The sequence below is a fragment of the Gymnoscopelus microlampas genome (assembly GCF_963454915.1).
Source record: "Gymnoscopelus microlampas genome assembly, chromosome: 1".
NCBI lineage: Eukaryota > Metazoa > Chordata > Actinopteri > Myctophiformes > Myctophidae > Gymnoscopelus > Gymnoscopelus microlampas.
Window position 1 is genome coordinate 2,154,826 of NC_139962.1, and position 27,896 is coordinate 2,182,721.

Consider the following 27,896-nt stretch of genomic DNA (forward strand, 5'->3'; position numbering starts at 1 on the left):
GAGAGAGATGAGAGAGATGAGAGAGAGAGAGAAGAGAGGGGGGGAAAGGGGAGAGAGAGAGAGAGAGAGGGAGAGAGAGAGAGAGAGAGAGAGAGAGAGAGAGAGAGAGAGAGAGAGAGAGAGACGCGCTATGAGCTTGTAGATCTGCTACAGACCAGAGAGAGAGAGAGAGAGAGAGAGAGAGAGAGAGAGAAGAGAGAGAGAGAGAGAGAGAGAGAGACGCGCTATGAGCTTGTAGATCTGCTACAGACCAGAGAGAGAGAGAGAGAGAGAGAGAGAGAGAGAGAGAGAGAGAGAGACGCGCTATGAGCTTGTAGATCTGCTACAGACCAGAGAGAGAGAGAGAGAGGAGAGAGAGAGAGAGAGAGAGAGAGAGAGAGAGAGAGAGAGAGAGAGAGAGAGAGAGAGAGAGAGAGAGAGAGAGAGAGAGAGAGAGAGAAGAGAGAGAGAGAGAGAGATGACTTGTTGTGCGCTTGTAGATCGTTTATTTTCACTTTTATTAAAATATTTAGCATTTAGTCATTTGTACTTTTGAAGGCTTAAGTATTTTTAAAGCATGTAATCAGAATATAGAAGAAGGAGGGAGGAGGAGGGAGAGGGAGTCACACACACTGTGTTCACTTATAAATTAATTTATTTATTTAAGATGCAACGTTTTGGTCACTCTGACCTTCATCAGGCTTTAAAAGTATTTACTCCAAATACTTTGACTCAAGTACACATTTGACTGACCAGGTTTCACTGGTAGTTGAGTAATACTTGAGTATCTATACTTTGACTCAAATATAAGGGTTGAGTACTTTGTCCACCACTGGCTATAATATGATTCATTAAGAGAGGAGGGGGGGGGGTGAGTAGTATTAAATACCATAATACTGTGGTATTTGTTAGGTACTGTACTGTGACATGTTATACTATTACATCTCTACTCAGTACTTTGTGATGTAATGAAATATTGTTTGTTGTTCTCTCCATCAGGTGTCTGTCCTCTCACACTGGACACAAAACACAACATGCACAGACCTCTCTCTGTCTGAGAACAACAGAAAGGTGACACGGACCAGAGAGGATCAGTCCTATCCAGACCATCCAGACAGATTTCAGTTCTACTCACAGGTTCTGTGTAGAGAGGGTCTGACTGGATGCTGTTACTGGGAGGTAGAGTGGAGTGGAGTGGTTTATTATAGCAGTGACTTACAGAGGCATCAACAGGAGAGGAGAGGGTGATGACTGTCTGCTTGGATACAATGACAAGTCCTGGAGTCTGGAATGTGGTGGTGGAGACAACAGATACTCTGTCTGTCACAATAAGAAGAGAACCGTCCTCCCTGTCCGTCCCTCTGGCTCCTACAGAGTAGCAGAGCATGGTGACAGTGAGGACAGTGAGGACAGTGAGGACAGAGTCTACAGAGTAGCAGTGTATGTGGATTGGTCTGCTGGCGTCCTGTCTTTCTACAGAGTGTCCTCTGACTCACACACACACCTGCACACCTTCCAGACCACATTCACTGAACCTCTCTATCCTGGGTTCTATGTGTGGAGAGACTCCTCAGTGTCTTTGTGTCTGATAGAGTAAGTTACACACACACACACACACACACACACACACACACACACACACACACACACACACACACACACACACACACACACACACACACACACACACACACACACACACACATATACACACACACACACACACACACACACACACACACACACACACACACACACACACACACACACACACACACACACACACACTGATCCATAAGCTATTGCCAATGTTTTATAGATCTGTTATTGTCAGTGTTTTTAACATGTAGATGTTTTATAGATCTGTTATTTTCAGTGTTTATAACAATATATATATAACATGTAGATGTTTTATAGATCTGTTATTTTCAGTGTTTATAACATGATCTATAACATGTAGATGTTTTATAGATCTGTTATTTTCAGTGTTTATAACATGATCTATAACATGTATATGTTTTATAGATCTGTTATTTTCAGTGTTTATAACTTAGAGATGTTTTATAGATCTGTTATTTTCAGTGTTTATAACATGATCTATAACATGTATATGTTTTATAGATCTGTTATTTTCAGTGTTTATAAACATGATCTATAACATGTATATGTTTTATAGATCTGTTATTTTCAGTGTTTATAACATGATCTATAACATGTATATGTTTTATAGATCTGTTATTTTCAGTGTTTATAACATGATCTATAACATGTATATGTTTTATAGATCTGTTATTTTCAGTGTTTATAACATGATCTATAACATGTATATGTTTTATAGATCTGTTATTTTCAGTGTTTATAACATGATCTATAACATGTATATGTTTTATAGATCTGTTATTTTCAGTGTTTATAACATGATCTATAACATGTAGATGTTTTATAGATCTGTTATTTTCAGTGTTTATAACAATATAACATGTAGATGTTATATAGATCTGTTATTTTCAGTGTTTATAACAATATATCTATAACATGTAGATGTTTTATAGATCTGTTATTTTCAGTGTTTATAACAATATAACATGTAGATGTTATATAGATCTGTTATTTTCAGTGTTTATAACAATATATCTATAACATGTAGATGTTTTATAGATCTGTTATTTTCAGTGTTTATAACAATATATCTATAACATGTAGATGTTTTATAGATCTGTTATTTTCAGTGTTTATAACAATATATCTATAACATGTAGATGTTATATAGATCTGTTATTTTCAGTGTTTATAACATGATATATATATAACATGTAGATGTTATATAGATCTGTTATTTTCAGTGTTTATAACATGATCTATAACATGTAGATGTTCTATAGATCTGTTATTTTCAGTGTTTATAACAATATAACATATAGATGTTATATAGATCTGTTATTTTCAGTGTTTATAACAATATATATATAACATGTAGATGTTTTATAGATCTGTTATTTTCAGTGTTTATAACATGTAGATGTTTTATAGATCTGTTATTTTCAGTGTTTATAACAATATATATATAACATGTAGATGTTATATAGATCTGTTATTTTCAGTGTTTATAACATATAGATGTTTTATAGACAGTGTTAATTTTGACAGCACATTTTGATGAAGTTTTATTCATAGTCTTTTTGAATAAAATTACATTTAGTTTTCATCATATTTTAGGCTATTGTAGGTGAAATGTTTCAGGCTAGTATTTACTAAAATGTATTTTTGCCTCATGACGTAATGCCTGATTTACATGGCCGGAAATAGCCGATCTACAAGCTCACAATGTGTCTGTGATGCTTATTGAGCTTGTAGATCGGCTATTTTTGGATTGTTACACCTGAGAGCAGCCAATCATAAAATGACTTGTCTTAGTTCTACTGGATCTCTTCTCCACTAGTCTTAGTTCTACTGGATCTCTTCTCCACTAGTCTTAGTTCTACTGGATCTCTTCTCCTCTAGTCTTAGTTCTACTGGATCTCTTCTCCTCTAGTCTTAGTTCTACTGGATCTCTTCTCCACTAGTCTTAGTTCTACTGGATCTCTTCTCCACTAGTCTTAGTTCTACTGGATCTCTTCTCCTCTAGTCTTAGTTCTACTGGATCTCTTCTCCTCTAGTCTTAGTTCTACTGGATCTCTTCTCCTCTAGTCTTAGTTCTACTGGATCTCTTCTCCTCTAGTCTTAGTTCTACTGGATCTCTTCTCCTCTAGTCTTAGTTCTACTGGATCTCTTCTCCACTAGTCTTAGTTCTACTGGATCTCATCTCCACTAGTCTTAGTTCTACTGGATCTCTTCTCCTCTAGTCTTAGTTCTACTGGATCTCTTCTCCTCTAGTCTTAGTTCTACTGGATCTCTTCTCCGCTAGTCTTAGTTCTACTGGATCTCTTCTCCTCTAGTCTTAGTTCTACTGGATCTCTTCTCCACTAGTCTTAGTTCTACTGGATCTCTTCTCCACTAGTCTTAGTTCTACTGGATCTCTTCTCCACTAGTCTTAGTTCTACTGGATCTCTTCTCCGCTAGTCTTAGTTCTACTGGATCTCTTCTCCGCTAGTCTTAGTTCTACTGGATCTCTTCTCCTCTAGTCTTAGTTCTACTGGATCTCTTCTCCACTAGTCTTAGTTCTACTGGATCTCTTCTCCACTAGTCTTAGTTCTACTGGATCTCTTCTCCACTAGTCTTAGTCCTACTGGATCTCTTCTCCACTAGTCTTAGTCCTACTGGATCTTTTTTTCACTAGTCTTAGTTCTACTAGATCTCTTCTGACTCATAGCAGGGTGAGTCAGAAGGATCTTAGATCAATAGTTTTAATGACATCATTACAGCTTCACAGATACGTTCCTACACTGAAATACTGATGACTCTTCTCTGGCATTTTCACAATAAATGTCTCTACATTCATCTATGTTACTCTACATTACTCTTAATATTATTAATAACAGTCTGGAGAACAAAGCCAAATAAAACAGACAACCATGGTTATTATAGTGAACTAAAACTATCAAAATAACTAGAAATGTAAAAACATTCTAGTTACTGAAATACAAATAAAATCAAAGCTTTACAGAAAAAAATATTATTACGACCTTTTTACCCTTTTTTATTTTTATTTTAACCTTTAAGTCTGAGTTATACTTACAGTAGTTTTACACCAAAATAGCCGATCTACAAGTGGTGTGCGCTTGTAGATTAGCTATTTTCACTATCATTTTTATTCTTTAAGTAGTATAAAACAGGGCTCAAATATTATAACCTTCACAATCTAATTTATTTTCTTTGTTTCTGTGTTTGTTTGCTTGTTTGTGTCTTTCAGGCCAGTGGTTCCATTCAGTTTCTCCCCCATCGTGCTCACAGAACAAGCAACCAATGAATACAGGTCAGTCGTCCTAAACATCTTCATTGTAGCTTCTTATCAAAGAGACCAATCGCTAAGACCCACCCCACAACACACACACACACACACGCACGCACGCACGCACGCACGCACGCACGCACGCACGCACGCACGCACGCACGCACGCACACACACACACACACACACACACACACACACACACACACACACACACACACACACACACACACACACTGTCAAGAATTCCATTGATTTATGAATTTAGATGATTATTTCAGGAACGTCATTGCTCTTTGTTTTAATCATATTACTTTTATGTGTCTGTAATCATGGGTCACAAATTAACCTTTTCTAGAAACCCTACATGTAATAAATCTGTCTGATGTTACTTGAATCAAGGTTTTTTACATCATACCTGTTAAATAAACATTAAAAAAGAAGAACAGATGGGATTGTAAATGAACTTGATGTGAAGTGGCAACATGACGGCTAATAATACAGATTGTATCAATGCATGTTTGTTTTATAGAGTGGCATACATAGATTTTATATCAATACAAATGATTGTTTTATATCATATAGATTTCATATCAATGCAAATGATTGTTTTGTGTCACAGGTTCCAGGTCCCCGGGGCGGGGCTGTTCCAGTGCAGTGACACAGGGTTGGTGTTTGGAACGGCAGGGGAAGGAGAAGTCCTCTACAGGACTGTTCAGTGGGATGAAAGATGTCTCCAGTCAACAGGAGGGACTCCTGCAGGTCCTCTGTTTGACATCCAGTGTCCTCAGAAGTCTGTCCGCCGGCTACACCTGCCTCACTGTGCCATCTTATCCGGTGAGCACTGACTGCACTTTCAAGGTCCTTGTTCAAAGGGACAGAGAACAGAACAGACAAACTGTGTGATATTGTATTACATTTGGGTTTAGGCATGTTTTTTTGTTTTTATTTGGGGGGGGGGGGGGGGGGTTATTTCAGGTGATGCTATGATGCTTAAAGCTGCTGTAAGTCATATACGGTATAGATATGTTTTATAATTATATATTTTGTATTAGGGCCCGAACACTGCAAGTGTTTATTATTATTTGTAGCACAAATTAATTGCAGTTTTGAGGGCCTAAAAACGCTTCACAACTTTTGCACACACATCTCAATTTGCCAAAAAAAGTCTTATTTTGTTAGTCTCAAAAAGGGGCCTGGCCTAATGGCCAAAATGTCAACGTTTTCTATAAAATGTATAAAACGGCCTCATCTTCAGGAAAATGTCAAGATAAGTTATGACACAATTGGCTCTCATAGGCCGCAATTGGCCCGTGGTGAGGTGAACGTTCTTCTGGTGGAGAAGACTGTGGGCCATCAATACATTGAAATGTGGGGTCAATCAGACAATATTGATTGATTGAATTGATTGAAAATGTTATTAGGCAAAAGAATGTAACAACACAGTTACATTTATAATACTTTTGTCTAAAAGGTCTGACTAAAAAAGTCCTTGCGGACTTGTTTCCGTTGGGGTCCTTGAATTAATTTCATAGACATACAGTATATAGTAGCAACCAAACAGTTCAAATCAACATAAAGATACAGAGAAAAAATACCTATATGTACAAAAAAAAAGCAAGAAAAAAAAAAATATATAAACAAAAAAAGGGGAGGGGGGTCGTCTGTCTACAGTAGGGGTGTGCCGATATATCGTCCCGCGATATATCGCGATACGTTTTCGCGACGATATGTATCGTTTTGGAAAAAAAAAATATCGTTTTTGAAAAAAAAAATTTTTTTTTTTTTTTTTTTTTTTTTTTTTTTTTACAATCATAATAATCAGGCATGCAAACGGCCCCGAAGTGAAAAGAGTGACAACATGTTTTTTTTTCGGGTCAGGTGTCATACTATTTGGATTCAAAACGGCTATTGTAGCTGAAAAGCTACAAGTTTGCATGTCTGAATAATGCAAAAACAGAATTATTTGTTTGCATTTTCTTTTTTTCTCCTCCATATATTTTCATAATAAAAAAAGTGCGTATCGTATCGTATCGAAATCGTATCGAAGTTGTGAGCCAAATATCGTATCGTATCGTTTCGTGAAATTAGTGTATCGGCACACCCCTAGTCTACAGGGAAACTTATGGCCTCCAGAAAGATGAGTTTTTGGGGCTGTTTTAAATGAGCCCAGCTAACTGCATTTTTTGAGGGATGGTTTGTTTTGGGAGGTTTGAAGCTTAGTCTTCAGTGACACTGAGGTGTTGGAGTACCAAGAGGAGCAAGCATAGTCAAAAAGGGGCTGAATCTGAATACATCATGATTCATGATGTTTTTGGTAAAAGACCCATCCCACAAAGTTCACACTCGCGCACGCACACACTCTCAAACACTCTCTCACGCACACACGCACGCACGCACGCACGCACGCACGCACGCACGCACGCACGCACGCACGCACGCACGCACGCACACACACACACACACACACACACACACACACACACACAGAGGTGATGTCTCTATATTCTCTGCCGTTGAGCAGGCTAGTGGTCTAACTGGTATATTGTCTTGTCTTTGTCATTGCAGAGAACAAGAGGCAGTGTGAGGCATTGTATGACTACCAGCCACAGCAGGAGGATGAACTGGAGCTCAGAGTGGGAGACATCATTGACTTCATTAAAGAGGTACATTTATTACCTTCACCTAGCTAACACGCTAAGCAGCAGGAAGACAGCTACTGTATTAACTAACTACAAACTAACAAAATGACTGTCTCTTATGACAAGAAAAGAAAATAGGAAACATATATAACAATAGCATTGTCATTGTTGTTACATCTCAGCCATTCCCCTGCATGTCGTTGCACACCCTCTATGTATAATGTGGAGTTAGAAGGAGAGCTTGTCATTGAAGTCATGCTGTATGTACTGGTACTGGTATACTGGTAATGGTGCAAAGCTACTGGTCTATTTAGATGCTTTTTAAGACCTTTGGTTTTCTACAGTTTATTTTCATGTCATGTCACCGTGGGTCCTAGTTGGAGTCAGTGTCCTGATTGTAGTTTGTAAGCTAGACAGACTGGCTGGAAGATCTGCCACTCACATGTACGACACAGGGAGGGGGCGGTGCTAGGTGACCGGTAAAAGATGGTGCAACAAGTTCTCACAGTTTTATGCAGTTGCATGCATGCACACGTTCCTGCACACGTTCCCACACATGCACACGTTCCTGCACACGTTCCCACACATGCACGCGTTCCTGAACACGTTCCCACACATGCACACGTTCCCACACATGCATGTGCGTGCCCACGAGACTGTGGTCTCACAACGCCACCCCTAACCTCACATCACCAGGCTTTCACACGCCATACCATATAATTCAATGTACCATTCATTGTAGTGTTGTAGTCTGGTGTCATGAGTGAATCAATGAGTGAATACATAAGTTTAAGAAACAAAAAATAGTTCTGCACACAACCGTGTTTTTATCCACGCTTCCATCAGAGAGAGAATCTAAATTTCCCATCCACTGGGCCAAGCAAAGCAGTCTGATCGGCTTCTTGTCCCATCGCGTGCGCTGGGGTGTGTTGGCTGTTGGTTGGTGCACTGGTATGATCGGTACACCTGAAACTCGTCCAGTGAGGTTCTATGGTGCATAAACTAAGCGCGATTAAAATGCGCTAAATTTTTGTAATCGTGTTAATTTTCTGTAATTAATTAATCTAAATTAATCAGTTAAAGTCCCAGCTCTAAAATTAATATACAAACGTATTCCATTCATGGCGATGTGATTGGTATCATAATATGTCATTCATGTAGGCTACAAGCCTACGTGACTGATTGTACCGCTACGGTACGGATTACATGAGAAACACAGGTGTGTGTGTGTGTGTGTGTGTGTGTGTGTGTGTGTGTGTGTGAGAGAGAGAGAGGGGCGTGTGCGTATGTGGCGAGGCGATCGGGTGAAACTATTTCTTATTGGCTTTTCATGTCTTTGGTCGTATTCTGGTTCGTCTTCATGTCGTAAAATCGGGCGTTTTGAGAATATTTAAGGGCGTGTTATTTAAATGACGCTCGTTTTCAGACGTGAGATTTATCAAAGCTCCGACCTGATGTACGCTCGGATCAGCTGTATAGGATCCTTTGATAAATGTGACTTCCACGTTGGTGTACGGCCGAATATATGGAAAAAATATACGCCGGTTTATACGCTGCGTTGATAAATGAGGGCCAGTGTACTTACGCATTTTCTGAGCCCTATTTGGTGGCCGAATGCAGACGATTGGAGCACCAGGCAGGCACACTAGGGTTTCAGGCGATGGAACCATTAAATGCGGAAGTCTTGCAATTCCAGATTTAACAGAATCAAGGAACTTAGATAGAAGGAAGGGACGCAGGGCATGCGCCATGACACTCATGGGTGGAAAACTCGCACCGGAAGTTTGATGAAATACATTGCAGTGAATGAGAGCTGGCTGGACCAGCTCATGAACAAACATTATTGTTGAACGATTGCAACCTTTGTCATATAATCTGTTCAGGAATATAAAAGAACACATATCACGAGATTTGGTTGTCAGACTGGCGATGATGGACAGTCTTGCATTGTATATACTTTGGCACATTAATAAACTTACTTTGTGCTCTTTATAGATGCCTCTATAAAAATGATACAGCTTAAACATCAAAAAGCAATGTGTGATATGTCTTTTATTTTCCAGGACAGAGTATTTTACAAAGGTCTCATTTGTTCAGAAACAGTAATTATTCATAAGCTGGTCCACCTGGCTCTCATTGACTGAAATGGATTCCATCAAACTCCCAGCTGCAGTTTGCCTCCCAGTGCGGCAAATCTGCCAAATCTAATTGTGCATTCTGGTTCAAATAAAAACATTTCACTCATCAAAATAACATCCAAATGTACTTTCAGAGCATGTTGTCCAACTGTTAAACTTCACATTTTTAACAATACATCAAAGTGCATACTGGGAGTACAGGTGGATAAACAACACCTTATGTCTTGTACCTTCAGGGTGAAGCTGGCTGGTGGTACGGCAGCTTGAATGGCAAGTTGGGGGTTTTCCTTTCCAACTATGTCAAAGAACTGCTTCCAGATGAGACAGGTAAGACTCATGAGCTGTCTGGGCTTCATTAAACGGGCTACACCATGAAATTATTTTATGAAGTATTCATAAAGGTATTTAGCCAACTTTTTTGCATTTGTGTTTTGCAATCCTCCTAATTGCATGCCGGGGAGCACAAGTTTGTGGACGTGGCCCAGACTCCCAAACACAAGGATAATAAGTTGACAGTTTATCCCAAGGCCATAATACGTTCCACCAAAGGCTGATATTTCATGCGTTTGGATGTAAAACAAATGTCCATATACAAATCAAATGGACAGCCTATTTCGAAGATAGTAACGTTTTTTCTCATTTCATTAATGAACACAATATCTGATCTTGCAATTAATTGACATGTGAGTCATTATGATCAAACCAGTCTAGTTTTACGGTGCTGTGTTCATAATTTTTTGTTGTCCTTTCCTGTACTTCTCTGATCCTGTCTGAGACCAGATCCACCAGGCGATCATGTCTGGCAAAGTACAGTCCTTTATAGTGGCTGCAGCCATTTAAGATGTGTACGACGGTCTCTTTGTCATGTGGTACTGGGTGTAGAATACAGTGTGGGTCATGTTCTGATGGATACCAGGTTGCCAAGTTAAACTTGGTCGGCAGCACTTGTATGGTGAAGATTAGAATGTCCTCACCAATAGTGTTATTAGAGAGGACAGAATGGGACAGTGAGTGATTTGCAAAAGGAATAAAAGCCAGTTTCCCCTGTATCTTCAGACTGGTCAGTGTGTGCACTGTGACATACATTCACTGTATCTTCAGACAGGTCAGTGTGTGCACTGTGACATACATTCACTGTATCTTCAGACAGGTCAGTGTGTGCACTGTGACATACATTCACTGTATCTTCAGACAGGTCAGTGTGTGCACTGTGACATACATTCACTGTATCTTCAGACTGGTCAGTGTGTGCACTGTGACATACATTCACTGTATCTTCAGACAGGTCAGTGTGTGCACTGTGACATACATTCACTGTATCTTCAGACAGGTCAGTGTGTGCACTGTGACATACATTCACTGTATCTTCAGACAGGTCAGTGTGTGCACTGTGAGATACATTCACTGTATCTTCAGACTGGTCAGTGTGTGCACTGTGAGATACATTCACTGTATCTTCAGACTGGTCAGTGTGTGCACTGTGAGATACATTCACTGTATCTTCAGGCTGGTCAGTGTGTGCACTGTGAGATACATTCACTGTATCTTCAGACTGGTCAGTGTGTGCACTGTGAGATACATTCACTGTATCTTCAGACTGGTCAGTGTGTGCACTGTGAGATACATTCACTGTATCTTCAGACTGGTCAGTGTGTGCACTGTGACATACATTCACTCCCAGAATGGAGGTTCTCGCGGTCACAGATTTGATTGACAGCTCAGCACCGTCCTGCTGGTAGATCGCACGTGCATAGACGAGCGGATCACACACGCACACGCACGCACGCACGCACGCACGCACGCACGCACGCACGCACGCACGCACGCACGCACGCACGCACGCACACACACACACACACACACACACACACACACACACACACACACAGAGGTGATGTCTCTATATTCTCTGCCGTTGAGCAGGCTAGTGGTGTAACTGGTATATTCTGTCTTGTCTTTGTCATTACAGAGAACAAGAGGCAGTGTGAGGTGTTGCTTGACTTCCTGACACAGGATGAGGATGAACTGGAGCTCAGAGTGGGAGACATCATTGACTTCATTAAAGAGGTACATTTATTACCCTCACCTAGCTAACAGGTTAAGCAGCAGGAGGACAGCTACTGTATTAACCCATTAAGACCTGAGGCCGGTGCCGTGCTATGAGCTTGTAGATCTGCTATTTTTGAATAGCCAAAGTGTAATATAATGCTTTTTAGCTCAAATGAAAAAGTGACACAGATGCGTTCCAGGTCTAAATGGGTTAACTAACTCCAACCTGGAAAACGTACTAACAATTGTGACAAGATAAGACAATGGGTAAAACATATAATAATTGCATTGTCATTGATATTACATCTCAGGCATTGTTTGTTGCACACCCTGTATGTATAACGTTGAGTAAGAAGGAGAGCTTGTCATTGAAGTCATGCTGTATGTACTGGTACTGTATACTGGTGTAGCAATGGAACGCTGTATGAGACGAGATTTTTATTAGTATTTATGATCCATAAAACTGAAAAATGATTATGATCCATAAATATCCATAAACATCAAAATAAGTCACTTAATGTAACGTGAGTTATTTTCGTAAGCAAGGTATATATCCCATGTATGATTTATCGTTAAAGAGAGATGGCAAACAACTTCTTAGTATATATGAAGAAGTTTATTGAAGATATAGTATAGGCACTGGCTTACAACTGATAAAGGACAGTAAAACAGTTAAACTCCAACCAACCGCCTGAGTCACTAAGTACATAAACCACAAAAATGAATTGAGATGAAAATGAGATTAATTGAGATGAGAAGAAAAATGATTGAGAAAGGCCCTCAGGGAAAATAAAGAGGGGAAGAGAGAGAGAGGAAAGTTGGCACAATCTCCAGGGTCACAACATAGGGTAGCCTAAACCTAAGCTATGTTGCCACAGAAATAATGCAGACTACTAGACCAAACCTGGTGAACATCTCGTCTCGTCTCGTCGGCAGTCACACTCCACGAATCACTTTGAAGCTTCCGTATACGTTCACGTTACTACCTGAGCCACAGCGTAGTTTCGGGGGCCAGGAATTACCAAACGTCTTAAACTCCACTGTGTGGGTGAAATGGGGTGTAATGAAAACAAAACAATAGTGCAGCATTAGTTTTGCAGAATAAATGTTGAGCAGCATTCAGTGGACAGACAGAGAAATTCAATGTCTCCTAGCACTTTGAGGTGATGCCTCAGTACAAGGGAAACTTGTAGCAATGTACAGGAACAAGGCAATATATGAAGACATATCTCACTGCATGGCAGAAGATGGGTTCACAAGGTCTTATCTGCAGTGTCAGAGAAAAATAAAGAATTTGAAGAACACATGTAAAGAGATAAAAGTCATGACGCCTACGTCGTTACCACGGTAACCAAAGCAAACATGTGACGCAGTGCGGCTTTGGGTCGACGTTGTTTAAATCAGTCTGAACACACAGACCTGTGACAGATCAGATCTGGTCACAGTGCAGTGTGAAGATAGGATTTGAGAAATACATCTGATTTGACTAGATTTGACAGCAGTCTAAACAGGGCCCTAGAGTTAGATTTTCTGAGCGTATGGAAGTGGGGCAGGACATTTGTAAAGCAATCATCCCCTCCATGTTCTTGTGATTGGGTGACACCAGGCAAAAGGTGTGACCTCATGTCACTATGCAAATTGATTGATTGATTGAATATTTTATTAGGCAAAAGAATGTAAAACAACACATTTACATTTAAAATACTTTGTCTAACAGGTCCGTTCATAAAAGTCCTTGCGGACTTGTTTCCAATGAGGGCCTTGGTATTCAATTCATAGACATATATAGTGGCACCACAGTTCGAATATCATTACACAAAGAAATAAAAAATAAAACAGCAAAACAATTATATATATATATATATATATACATACATATATATATATATATATATATATATATATATATACATATATATAACACTATGTACAGCCAATGGAATAAAAAAGGGGGGAAAGATATTTACAAGAACAGGGGGGGGGGGGGTCGGCTGTCTAACGGGAAAATGGTACTACCTCCTCTTTTGGCCTCCTGAAAAGTGTTTTTTTTAAGGCTCTTTTAAATGAGCCCAGCGAACTGCATTTTTTGAGGGATGGGGTTAGACCATTCCAAACCTGGGTGGCAGTGCTGTAGAAGGAGAATTTGCCCATGTTTGTTTTATGGGTGGGTGGTACCAAATTGTTGTTTGCACTCCCTCTGGTATTGTGACTGTGGGTGTCACTAACCTTTTGGAGGTATTTACTCAGATATGCGGGAATAGGGGGCATATCGGGCAAATTTTCATTTACAATTTTGAAGGCCAGTCCCATTTTTAGTTGTTTAACCCTGTCTTCCACCCTGAGCCAGCCTAGGCTGGCAAAATGGGTGGGAGAAAGGTGGGTCATGGGCCCCAATCCGAGGAGTAGCCGAATCAGTTTGTTTTGGGAGGTTTGAAGTTTAGTCTTCAGTGACACTGAGGTGTTGGAGTACCAGGAGGTGCTAGCATAGTCAAAATGTGGTTGAATCAGGGCCCCTGAGAGGGTCCTGAGGGCCTGAGGGTTGACAAAAGAGGAAACTCTGCCCATAAATTTGGTTCTCTGGTTTACTAAATTTGACCACCTTTGTCCCCATGCTTTCACCTGACAGGTATTTGTCGAGAATACAACCCAAATAGGTAATCTCTTCTTTGCTAGAGATAATTGTGCCATCGACTTTGACCTTGAAATCATTTACATCCATCTGTCTGAGGGAATGTTTGGTCCCAAAGAGAATGGATTCAGTTTTCCCAAGGTGTAGTGACAGTTTGTTATCAGTAAGCCAAGTACGGATTTTTGAGAGTTCGGAGCTGAGCGCCTCCTCAACTTGCAGCTTGTCCTCTCCCGAGATCAGGAGTGCCGAGTCATCAGCGAACAGGAACAATTTGCAGTTACAGGCAGCATTCATGTCGTTAATGTATAGAAGGAACAGTAACGGCCCTAGAATGCTGCCCTGAGGAACCCCACAGCTCACCGGGAGGGAAGAGGACATGGTTCCGTTGATGTCAACCACTTGTTCTCTTCCCTCCAGGTAGGATCTCATCCAGTTTAGTGATGTGCAGTCGAAACCAATCGCCCTCAGCTTATCAAGTAAAATTGAATGGTTTACAGTGTCGAACGCTTTTTGGAGGTCCAACATGACCATGCCGCAGTATTTGCCCGCGTCTACCTCACGTTTGATGTAGTCGGTCAAATACAGCAGGCATGTGTCAGTGGAATGGGAGGTTCTGAAGCCCGATTGGTAGGGGTGTGCCGATATATCGTCCCGCGATATATCGCGATACGTTTTCGCGACGATATGTATCGTTTTGGAAAAAAAAAATATCGTTTTTGAAAAAAAAAAAAATTTTTTTTTTTTTTTTTTTTTTTTTTTTACAATCATAATAATCAGGCATGCAAACGGCCCCGAAGTGAAAAGAGTGACAACATGTTTTTTTTTCGGGTCAGGTGTCATACTATTTGGATTCAAAACGGCTATTGTAGCTGAAAAGCTACAAGTTTGCATGTCTGAATAATGCAAAAACAGAATTATTTGTTTGCATTTTCTTTTTTTCTCCTCCATATATTTTCATAATAAAAAAAGTGCGTATCGTATCGTATCGAAATCGTATCGAAGTTGTGAGCCAAATATCGTATCGTATCGTTTCGTGAAATTAGTGTATCGGCACACCCCTACCGATTGGAATTCAAACAACAGTTTATGCTCGCTGAGGTAGCTGTTGATTTGTTCTTGAATTATTCGCTCTACAACCTTTGAGATGGAACAAAGGATGGGAACAGGCCTATAGTTGCCAGGTTCTAATTTGCTTCCTTTTTTATGCAGAGGGATAACTCTTGCCAATTTGAAATCCTGTGGGACGTGACACTGGCTGATGGATAGGTTTGTGATTTGGGCTACTATGGGGGCAATAGCAGTAGCTGCGTCTCTGAGGAATCTGGTGGGGATATTGTCAAGGCCGGTGGCCTTGTTCGGCTGGAGGGCTAAAAGTTTTTTCTGCACATCATCAGCATTTACTGGTTTGAATGAGAATGAGTCTTTTTTAGCCCCTAGTTTGTCATAGTAAGCATGGATGTGGTCAGAGCCGTACAAACCTGAATGCTGAGGAAGTTTGTTTACCAACTGGGTTGCAATGGTGGTAAAAAAGCTGTTAAAACAGTTAGCTACCGCTTGCTTGTCAGTAATGAGCACGCCACTTGAAATAATGCAGATGTTTGTAGTTTTGGTTTGAATTTTGTTGTTGCAGCCCAATTTCTGTAGCGCTTCCCACAGCTTTTGTGGGTGGCTTTTGTTTGCCTCAATGCTTTCATTTAAGAAATTCTTTTTGGCAGTTTTGACCAATTTGTTTACTACATTTCGTTGATTTCTGCATCTTTCAAGTAGTTGCAAATTTTTGCATTTCCTGAACTCAGAGTACAATTTGTTTCTGAGTTTGATGGCATTTAGGATGTCTCCCTTCATCCAGGGTTGTGTACGGGCTCTGACTCTCACCACCTTCTTGGGCGCTAGGCTATCAATAACAGACACAAAAGCAGTTTTGAAACCAGTCCAAGACTCCTCGGCCGAGGAGCCACTGAGTACACTTGACCAATCAATTTTCTCAAGGGCTGTTGTGAGCGCCTCTGATGAGTACGTTTTCATAGCCCTGCAGCCGACCGTGCTATGACAGTCAACTACAGATCTGTGAATCTTACACGTGCAGAAAATGATGTTATGGTCGCTTAGACTGCACTCAATGACCCCGCTTAAAGGAATCCTTGACTGGTCTGATGTCAAAATGAGGTCAATGATGGTTTGAGAAGTGGGGCCTACCCTCGTGATATTTTTTATCATTTGGGTGAGGCTATGCATGTCACAGAATTTTCTGAAAGATTTAAATATGGCGGCGTCTTTCCGAAGTACATCGGTATTGTAGTCGCCAATTAGAATCAATTCCGAATTTCCAATGATTGACATGTGCTCCTCAATTAAATCATAAAAATCATTTTGATCTGGGGGCCTGTAGATTGCGCCAATTATCAGGGGTTTAGCATGAGGATAGATGATCTTTATCCAGACCGATTCCGTGGAGTTGTTCTCCAAATTTGGGTACACATTGAAAATGATGTCAGATCTCACATAAATGCATACCCCCCCTCCACAAAGATTTCTGTCTTTCCTAATGACATTGTAGCCTATTATCTCAATTTCAGAGTCGTCTACTGAGTCATCCAGTTTTGTCTCTGAAAAAGAGAGAATCCCTACCTTGCCATTTCCAAACATGGATCTTAGTTCAGACATCTTTGAGGAGTTTTTGAGGCTATTCACATTCAGGTGAATGATGTGTAGACCTTTTTTGGAGAACATCGTGTCCATCTGTTCAGTCTGGAAAAAGTCAGGATCCTTGAGCTTTGTAGCTTCAAAGGTGGGTGGGGGAGGAGTGGGTGGGTGGGGGGGGTCTGGAGTCGCTGATGGGTGGTGGGGTAGGGGGGTTTGGGTTAAAACCTGTTCCGCTGGTTTCGTGGTCTCTGCAGTGGGGACTGCCAGACCTTCCTCTGTCCTGCTGTGGTGGATGTGTTGGGGGTGGGGGGAGGTTGGGTAGGGGGGGAGTGGAGGTGTGATCGGGGGAGGGGGGTGGGGTCTTTGTGATTGCAGCAGGGCAGTGGGGGGTGGGGGAGGGGTGAAGCAGAAGTTCTGTGCTGGCGCGATGGTGTGATAAACAGGGGGGAAAAATTCCCTGTTTACAAGCCTTCCCCACAAAGGAAAACTGTGTAAATGACGACCTGGGTCCATTGACAAAGCAGGGAAAAGGACTCCGTTTCCCAGCATTCCTCTCGGTGGGACACATTGTAGTTGTCCTCCTTGCAAAACAGGGAGAAAAACGTCTCTGCTTACAAGCCTTCCCCACAAAGGGAAACCTTGTGAACGACGAGCTGTATCCATTGAGAAAGCAGGGGGAAAAACTCAGTTTCCCAGCATTCCACTCGGTGGGACACCCTGTGTTTGTTTTGGTCTCCCGTGTTGCATGGGGAAATCCTCTCTGCGTCGGCGTGTCGAGGGAATCCTCTGTGACGTCGACGGGGGTCTGTTTGGAGTGTGTATCCAGTGAACCGTGCCTTCATCTCCGTCGCTAGCCGGGACAAATAATCCATTCTCGTTTCTCCAGTCTTCGACTGGGGCACTTCCTTGTCTGGTGAGTGGGTCTGAGACCAAACGCCGTTGTGTGATGATCGACTGGGGGGTTCGGTTTGATGTTGTTGTTGTTCTCCGCCGAAGCGTGTGCTGCACGCTGTGTTGCGACCATCGCTATAGAAGCTTGTACTATACGAAGCTCCCGTTAACGTTGAACTCACAGTGGTAGGCCCTGGATTTGGGTGAATACCACCGGATAGCAACAAACTCAGAGAGATGATCTTCCTTACCGTCGCTCCGTCGATCTGGGTTGGTTGTTTCCTCCGTGAACAAGCCGCTTTCCGTGTGCTCAGTGCTTTGGAAAACAACGTTTTAGCGTTGTTCTGTAAGGTTCCATTGGAGTTTGTATTCCTTGGCAATAGCACCTCCTGGGACTCGATGAGAATTAATCCCTGTAGTATTGCCGTGTAGCACAGCAAGAAAAAGTTGCTGGCCTTTAGGATCCTTTCCAGTCGAAGCAGACGTTGTTTCTTTTGTGCTAGGGAGCGAACGAAAATGCGACCGCTCCGCTCGACTGCCATCTCACTTTTGGTGTGATGATGATGATTGATGAATCATCATCAATGATTCCCTTCTCACATGACATCATTGTAGCGGTAATAATTGTGTGTGTGTGTGTGTGTGTGTGTGTGTGTGTGTGTGTGTGTGTGTGTGTGCGTGTGCGTGTGCGTGTGCGTGCGTGTGCGTGTGTGTGTGTGTGTGTGCGTGCGCACACACACACACGTGTGCGTGAATATCAGAGGCATAACTCCATGCTCCATAAAATATGGATATATTTGGTGCCATGTCTGCTACACTGGTAATGGTGCAATGCTACTGGTCTATACTTTGGCCTTTGTTTTTTTATTGTTTATTTGTACAGTATGTCATGTCACCCTGCAGGGTCAATCAACCTAGTTGGAGTCAGCGCCTGATTGTATTTTGTAAACTAATGTCTCTATCATCGGTCATCAAATTATTGGCTTAGGAATGTGACAAAAACAAAAGATTCATAGGGTGTGTAATTGATAGAAAAAAAACTTTTTTTTTTGGGGTGAACTACTCCTTTAACAAAGATCCGGGTGAACGCTAACCAGACCAAATGCAACAATGTAAACATTTGGTCCTTGATCCGGACCAAGTGCACTTTAGGGCTCCATTCACATCCAAAGTTCGCTTAAAAGGTCATTTTAAAAGTAAATATTTAACTTTAATCATACATTTTTCATCCCATATAGAGAATCTACAGTATGGGATCTAATCTTCAAATCCACCTCACCTTTGCATTCTCATTACTCTGGCATACTTTTTCCTCACGACCAAAATATTCACCTTACACGCATGTTTTTTGGGCATTATGTAGCCACACGTGTCTTCTTTCACACAATGTGACTACCAAAGCATAGAGACATACAGAATGTGAACTACAGCCTTCTGAATGACAGGAGATCCATCAGACTCTCCAAGTTAATTTATTTGTCATTAGGCAACATTTTGTTTACAAACACAATTTCTTAACTCGCTCTTTTAACCATGTTTTTGATCGTACCAACACCAACGTGCCTCAATATCTCGGGCCACTCACAGTAAAAAATGTGCATTTGACATTTACTTTCTGCGATACAGCCATTTGTTCGGATATAGCCGTTTGCCATTATTCTCTGCTTAAACAGGTCTATCGTTAAGACGCAACCTATAGCAACAGCTGCTACAAATATGCTTTAATTGTGAGCTTGTAGATCGGCTATTTCATCTCTCCTCTCATTGGCCAGACATCCCAATGGTTAGCAAAGTGCGGTCCGGGGACCCCCTAGGGGTCCCCCTCTGTCTTCCTATTGGCTGGGCTTTAAACTGCCATAACTCCAGTTCGCAGCATGCTACCGTCTCCAACCTTGGTTTGTGGACTTAGACCACCAATAGGGACAAGATGTAATTGATGAAGCCCCGCCCCTTCTGTATTCCTATTGGCTGGGGTTTAAACAGCCATAACTTGACATTTTTAGTACAGGTGGATAAACAATGCTTTATGTCTTGTACCTTCAGGTTGAAGATGGCTGGTGGTACGGCAGCTTGAATGGCAAGTCTGGGATTTTCCCTTCCAACTTTGTGAAAGATCTGGAGACAGGTAAGACTCATGAGCTGTCTGGGCTTCATTAAAGGAGCAACGACTTTAAATTAACTTGTTTTTGTTTTTTAACTTAAACAAATTGGTAATATATTCAAAATAGTGACGTCTGTGGTGTTAATGGTCAAATTTGACCATATTCCATAGAAGGTAAAAAGTAATTTATTTTTCATAAATCCAAACTTTATTTTACTGCTAATAGCAAATGCCATTTGAGGAAAAGTTTCTCTCACTCTCAAACATGTAAACATTGAATATTGACGGTTTTGAGGGTGAAACAAATTAAGTACTTTGATTCATTATAAGTACTTTTACTTAATTAAGTTACTTTTTACTCACTATAATCACTTAAGTACTTAAGTGACCGGGTCATCGGTCACATGCAGATTGACCGGGTCATCGGTCAATAGGAGACTCAGTAGGAGACTCTTTGCCCCTAACGTGGACAGAGATGTGAGGGCCCAGTCATCGCTGCTTGCAGCTTTATAATTGTAGCACAAATGAATCGCATTTTTGAGGACCTAACCGTATTCAAAAAGTTGCGCAACTTTGCACACACATCACAACTGGCAATTCTTTCAAATAATTCATGGCTCAATAACGCACCCTACGAAATGTCAAAGTTGAAGCCCAACAATACGGTTTCACCTACATGTATTGATACACTCATGTATCATGTCCCGACTTACATAATAAAAGTCTCTTGGAGCCTTAACCTAAACAAGACAGGAAGTCAGCCATTTTACATTTATTGCTGCGTTTCATTGCATTTCATGCCATTTTCATGGGTTGTACTTTAACAAACTTCTCCTAGGAGGGTCAGATCCACCTCAAACTCGCTGATCAGGCATAAAAGACCATAACGATGCAAAGTTATCACATTTGTGAGTTTTCGTAAAACGGTGTAACCCTGGCGTTAAGCGTCCATGTTTCACCGCCAAACAGGAAGTGAAAATAGCCGATCTACAAGGTGAAGATTTTCTACGTAACATTTGAGCTGATTACCATACTGACTTGAGGGTGGTGTCATTGGAATCAGATCAGAGTCCATGTCTTTCATTGGTGTAATGTGATTTTTTGATTGGTCGATATTTGTAAATTCCTATATTTTGCCATAACTTTTGACCTGCTTGTGAGTGGCCTCTTTGGGCTCGGTTTCGAGTCCTTGTTCTTCATTGGTGTTACTTAGCCACACACCCTTTTCTGATTGGTCGATAGTTTATTGTTCCTCACTTTTGCTATAACTTTTGAAGGTTGTAGCAAGGTTTTTGAACGTTGGATTTCTTCAATATTTACGGAACTCCCCAAATAGTTGTGTTTTATTTGCATAACACAGTTTTAACTGCTACTCCTACCGATGTTGTCCAAACCTTACCCAAATTTCTACGCCATGTCTCTGGAGTCATGTGATCAAGATGTATCTGTCAGATTTTTACGATTGGCTTTCAAAGTTTGCAGGAGAAGCACATTTGCACATAGTGCCACAAGCATTGCTGGTCCCATCATTGAGAAACTTTTAAAGCACACTCCCAGTTGGCCGTGGTAGAACCTCCGTTCAAAAGTATTCACATTGTCTTGGTATAGCGCCACCATGAGGTCAATTTTTGCTGCCTTGCGGAGACCTGTGCTCCGAAGAGCACTTTTTCTGGTATTTTACTCAATTCATACTGATACATTTATCTTGTTTTGTTTTCCAGATCCTTGCATGCAGCATCCTGGAGTGATGTGTGACGGCTGTGAGGGAAGTGTTGTGGGGATCAGGTATAAGTGTACAGTGTGTCCTGACTATGACCTGTGCTCTGCCTGTCAGTCCACTGGGCTTCATGAGGAACACCGTCTGAGGCCCATCCAGCGCCCAACCCAGGTCAGAATATAATCGTTGCTGTTGGCAGAAACCTCATATTTTTTTATGTGTTTCCCCCTCCTGTAAATTAATGCCCTACTTCACCATACTAGTGTTTTGGACATTCAAGGTGTTCACACCCGACAACAACAATAAACATTTTCATCTGAAAACTTTGCTGGTTGAACCTTTAAATTCTTCAGGGAATGTAGAAAAGGAATGAATGTTGAAAATAAAAATGCAGTCACTGTCATTTCATCCTGTAATGTGGCAGCTGATGATGATGTATCTGTACTTGTAACTTCCCTAGTTGTTGATCATATTTATATTTGACTGTCTAGTTTATTCACTTGGATATTATTTTTTAGATATTATGTATGTTGTTTGTTGTCCACAGATGTAAGTAACCTACAGTATGCTTGATGGTTTGTTGTTCAGACAGATGCTACGTTTGATGTTTACCTGCTATAGTTACTTTGTAGCACTTATCAATTTTCCTTACACTCCATTTACTTGACCTCTTGCCTTGTTGTTTGCTGAAGTTTACTCCGGTTTAACACTTTGGAAATTGCTCAGAGTAATAAGTTACACGTATATGTTGTAGGTCTCTCTTGAAAAAAGAGATAATACAGTAAACTGATTGGAAATAACCTGGTAAAATTAAAGATACCATAAATGAATAAAGGTGTGTCTACAATTATAATGATACCCCTTCTCTCTCTTCTTTGTCTTAAAGAAAGAAGACACGTATGCCAGTACCCAGAAGGGAGGTGAAGGTATGTATCTTACCAGAAGACACTGACTATCATTAGGGCCCGAGCACTGCACCAGCACAAAGCCCTATTATAAGTGTTTATTGTCTCCAACAGGCCGAAAGGCATGGCGAGAGAGTATGTTTTGCACCCTGTCCGTACGTCCGTGTGTGTGTGTGTGTGTGTGTGTGTGTGTGTCCGTCCGTCCGTCCGTCCGTCCGTCCGTCCGTCCGTCCGTCCGTCCGTCCGTGAGTGAGTGAGTGAGTGAACAGGTCCGGCTTGATCGCACCGAAACTGAGCACACACACTCCCTGGATGCCAATTCAGAACCTTTGCCCCAAATTCTTCACATGGGCCTGTTATAGCGCCACCAGGAGGCCACTTTTTGCAAAACATATTTTTTGACAGTACTCCTACAGATTTTGTCCAAACGTCACGCAAATCGGTACACAGTATCTCTATAGTCATTACACAAAACGGGTCTTTCAGATTTTTCATATTCCATCCTGATTGGCTATGAATGGCTTCCAAAGTTTGCATGAGTGCTCCGTTTTGCACAAAATGCCTCAAATCATGCACACAGCTTGCAATTTCCGTGATATTTTGCACGCACATTCTCACTAGGCCGAGGAACAATTGCCACTTGAGAAATATAAAATCAGCCTCATGGTGGTGCTATAACAGGCCGATTCGTGTTTTTACCTATAACTGCACCTATCTGTGTAAAACCTTGTATGCACACTCCCTAGAGGCCAAGGAAAAACCTTTGCCCTGCATCTTGCATCTGCCTTTTATAGCGCCACCAGAAGGCTGACTTATGTAAAACATATTTTGAGATATTACTCCTTCAGATTTTATCCAAATTTCACGCAAATTGGTACACATGATCTCTATAGTCATGTGATCAAGACGGATCTGTTTGATTTTTCATATTCCGTCCTGATTGGCTAAGATTGACATCTTAAGTTTGCAGGAGTGGCCCGTTTGGAACAAAATGCCGCAAATCATGAACGCAGCGTCCGATTGCGGTCAAACTTTGCACGCACATTTGCATTAGTCGAGGAACAAATGCCACCCTTTCTACATTCCCCTCTTATAGCGCCACCAGGAGGCCCAATTTTGAATGGTTCCGGACGGTTCTTCCCCGGCGCACCGGGCACCTCCACAGCTCCCGAGGCTGTTCTCCGGCATACCAGCAACACTGGTTCCTAACCGTTCCCCATGCGATTATTTCCTGTTAGGGAATGCTTCCCCTCGGTTCTGAGCGGCTTGGAACGCACAGTGGCCCATCGGAACATAATAGTTTGCCAGTGCATTACTACATTAACATAAATGCTCTGTAATGAGACACAAGGGAACAGCCACACATATACTAATAGTCCTTTTACAAATGATTTTGTTTATTTTTAATGGAGAGTTGGGATGTTCATATTTATTTTGGACCTTTAATAACAGACCTTATAATGACTGAATGTGCGTTGCTAATCAAGAGACACACACACACACACACGGCCTGTACGATCACTTGTTTACACATTTTGGTTTAATTATCAAAGTCCTGTGTGAACGCTAACCAGACCAAATGCAAAATACAACAAAATACAACAAATAATATGTTGAAATCCATGAAGGGATGATGTATTTGATGGAAGCATATGTCTTCCTGTTAAACTGAGACGGTTTATGCATGTTGTTAAAGACATCACATGTTTCTTTTTAAAGATTATTTTATACCTTTAATAATAGGACAGTAGGCTGACAGGAAATGAGGAGAGAGAGACGGGGAGTGACATACAGCAAAGGCCAGGACTCAAACCCGTGACCAGGCTACACTGATTCTAGGTGCCTGGACCGCTACGCCAGCGGCCCGGGCCATCACATGTTTCTTTTGAGCTTTTTTACCATGAAATGTAATCTATAATGTTTTAAAAACCTTTCACAGGTTATAACCTGGCTGTGGTCCACATCACAGACGATGGGATAGAGCTCTTAGAACCGCTGGAAGTGACCAAGACTCATGTGATTGTGAATGTGACCCACCTGTCTATCTATGGACTCGTGTGGAAGAAGATTAACGAGATGTACAACTACATCAAATCAACATACGGTCAGGTTCTGCTGTTCCTTCCACCACCAGGACGTCGAACAAGGAAACTGATTGTGTTGATGCTGCCGAGTAATGTTTCTGCCAAAGAGGTAAAATGTTATCTGTTAAATAGCTAGCATCTCAGAGTTATTGAACTTACATTCAGATTTTGAAAACACAGCTGATAAAGACAAACAAGCAATGTCAAAATACCCTGGTATTGATGATGGAAACAACAAGTATCAGACATGATGATTGAACCATCTGGTCATAAGTTGTGTGTTGGTGTCATTGTAGGTGAAGACACATCATACAGAGAAGAAATACAAAGAGACCACCTCCGAATGTGTTTTCATCCGAAACCAACGCTACAAACTGCAGACTACATGTACTTCATATGAAGTACAACCTGAGGTATCACACATTAAAACTACAACCTGACTTTAGTATGTTTAAACAGAGTGAGTCATGATAATATCCTGCTAGTACTAATACTATGATTGCTATCACTACAACTACTACCAGCACAACTCATGTACTACAATACAATAGTTCAGAATCAGAATCATCTGATTATTGTCATATCACTGGTTTACAGTTGTAAAAAGTGCATAATAATAATAATAATACAACTTTATTTGTATAGCACTTTTTTAAACAAAGTTACAAAGTGCTTGAACAATCAAAACAGCAATCAACAACAACAACAATAATACAATAACAGTGATTCCCTTGAAATTCATTCAAGGGAGAAGAAGAGAAGGGGGAGAGAGGGAGAGCATTAAATTACCATGTCAAAGAGAACATACAGTATACACACAGTATGAGACCATCAGATACAGTATGTACATGAGGTTAAACATAAGGTGATGATCACATTGGCAGGTCCGCATAGTGGCAAGGATGTGCATGATTAGACATATGGTTGCAAAAAAAGAAGGGGAAAAAAGGCAGAAACTTTACAGGTAAAACAAATATCACATGGCAGGTCCACAGGGAACATAACTTCCTCATGAAGATGAGGGGGGTGGTGGGGGCGACGGTTCATAAATCTGTTGTATAGTTGTATAGTTATCCATCTAAAAGTTATCTCTGTTTTCAGTCTGTGGCTTATCGTCTGAACTTTGGACCAAATTTCCATCCAACGTTTGAGGTGAACATGGATCTCAACGAAGAAGTCGTCTCGTTGGCAATACTGGGACCAGAGGACGACCAGGTCTGGAAGGGAAAGATTGAACTGGAAGGTACTAAACAGAGTTATTAAGTTTGATGGAATTATTATTCAACTTTATTTTATCGTAAACTTTTGGATAGAAGACAAACTTACTTGAGAAATTCATAAGAGCAATGATATGAGGAAGTTGCGGTTAAAATTGGATAATTTATACATTAATCTAACAAACATCCTTTCATGTGTTAAGGTGGATTGTTTGTATGTAGCATGTAGCATGTAGGGCAGCAATAAAGGATCTCTAATCAGTCTGGATGGTTTTCTGGCTTTTAAATTGATGCCAATAAATGACTATCTTTCCTCCAGAATGTCATCCAGGCGCCGGCCCCAGTCAGCCAAACGCATCGACAACGATGATGACATCACAGGGAGCGGAGACGTTGCTGTCCGTGCGTAAAGAGTTCATTGCACGAGTGTCGGAGCCCGTGCTGAATGGTCTGCTGGACACACTGCTGGATGAGAAGGTTCTCAACGATGAAGAGATGAACTCCATCAGATCAGAGGCATACAGCCAAGAGAAAGCCAGGCAATTCATCGACATGGTGAGAAATAAAGGGAACGAGGCGTCGTCAAAGATGATCGCTGCTCTTCATGAAGAGGATCCAAGCCTTCATCACCAACTGGGTTTGAACAAACCTTGATTTGTTTGTGGTTTAAACCTTTGATTGATTAACTTTCTTACGAGAGAAACAAATGTACAAAGCAGAAGATTTCACAATGGTATAAAAAAGACACAAAGAAGCCCTATAGAGCTCATGTCCACTGTTTATACATAAACGCTGATGTTAATGTGAGACCCCAGGGATAGGAACAAGAAAAGCAATGATAAGAACATTGTACTTTAACCCGTTGAGACCTGAAGCCGATTCTACATGTCTCCTAAATCTCAACAGTATTCTGACATACGTATGTTTCTATATCAGTGGTGCTCAATCTTTTTCATGTCAAGGACCCCCAAAATTATATGTATTTGGCCGCGGACCCCCATCAAAATATTTTGTTCCAGGAACCCCCCAGAAGCAAAGATTTGAGTTAAAAATGTTTGCTTTGAAAATATATATATTCAAAGATTTGCACGCATTTTCACGATTTTTCAAAAATAGCAGATCTACAAGCTCGTAGCGCGGCACTCGGTGCCGCGCTATGAGCTTGTATATCTGCTCTTTTTGAATAGCCCAACGTGTAAAATAATGATTTTTAGCTCAAATCTAAAAATGACACAGTTCCAGGTCTTAATGGGCTAAAAGACATGAAATAAATACAATTATAATCAGAACCAACTGACTTTCATCAGTTTATTTAGGGTGAACATAGTGCTGATTGACTTGATAAACTATTCCACCTAACTGCTGCACAATACCAACACAAAAGAGTCCTTTCCCTGAACTACTTTTAAACCTACTGTACATGGAACTAACCTTGATTTATCATGTATAGAATCCTCTTCTGTTGACGATCATAATGCTGTCTGATGACTAGAAATGATCTAATCAGTAGGATCTCACATCTCTGGGATGTTTGTCAGCAAGTTTTACATTCAAAACATTTGATTTGACTCATAAGTATGTGTTCTGACCTTTACTGTATCTTTATTTTATTACAGTAACCACTGCAAGGTATTTAGATTTCCATCATACAGTGTATATATGGTGATTTGACATTTTAAATCTCTCATAGATTTTTGTTGCAGAAGTTGCATGGATGTAAGTTATGTATCCTAAAAGTGACCGTTTTGTACTTTCAAGTATTCATTTTTTTAAGTCATCCTGTGTAACGTTTTTTTAGAAGTCTTGATGATGTCTGTTGGAACGACTATTCCCAGAATTAAGTTTCAAAACTAAACTACCACGTAGCCTAGCACTGGAGAAATGAATGCTGCAGGGTCCTAGTGCCGGATACTCTTTAGAACACAACGGTACATTGCTGGTGCTGTGTCATTTTGTCAGCAGCAGAAGAGATTATATAAAAAACAAATCCTGATGAAGATATGTGACCTTGAT

At 40.9% G+C, this 27,896-nt stretch overlaps 2 protein-coding genes across 2 annotated transcripts in view; both read left to right on the forward strand.

Annotated features, from left to right (window-relative positions):
* Positions 1 to 1,269, forward strand: part of LOC311045035 (NACHT, LRR and PYD domains-containing protein 3-like) — a 31,915-nt gene extending 30,646 nt beyond the window's left edge. The window contains exon 9 of the mRNA XM_084056846.1: positions 979 to 1,269. Coding sequence (XP_083912972.1) covers positions 979 to 1,037 — 59 coding nt within the window. The 3' untranslated portion in view covers positions 1,038 to 1,269. The remainder of the gene's footprint in view (positions 1 to 978) is intronic.
* Positions 1,181 to 27,896, forward strand: LOC311047844 (uncharacterized protein; the record flags this gene model as incomplete). The annotated part of the gene is made up of 14 exons (XM_084060794.1): positions 1,181 to 1,572; positions 4,829 to 4,891; positions 5,490 to 5,704; positions 7,436 to 7,533; positions 9,884 to 9,974; positions 11,617 to 11,714; positions 19,903 to 19,984; positions 21,682 to 21,848; positions 22,564 to 22,603; positions 24,522 to 24,775; positions 24,963 to 25,079; positions 25,768 to 25,909; positions 26,203 to 26,744; positions 27,144 to 27,896. Coding segments are annotated over 13 exons (2,094 nt in total), but the record flags the coding sequence as incomplete, so codon positions are not given.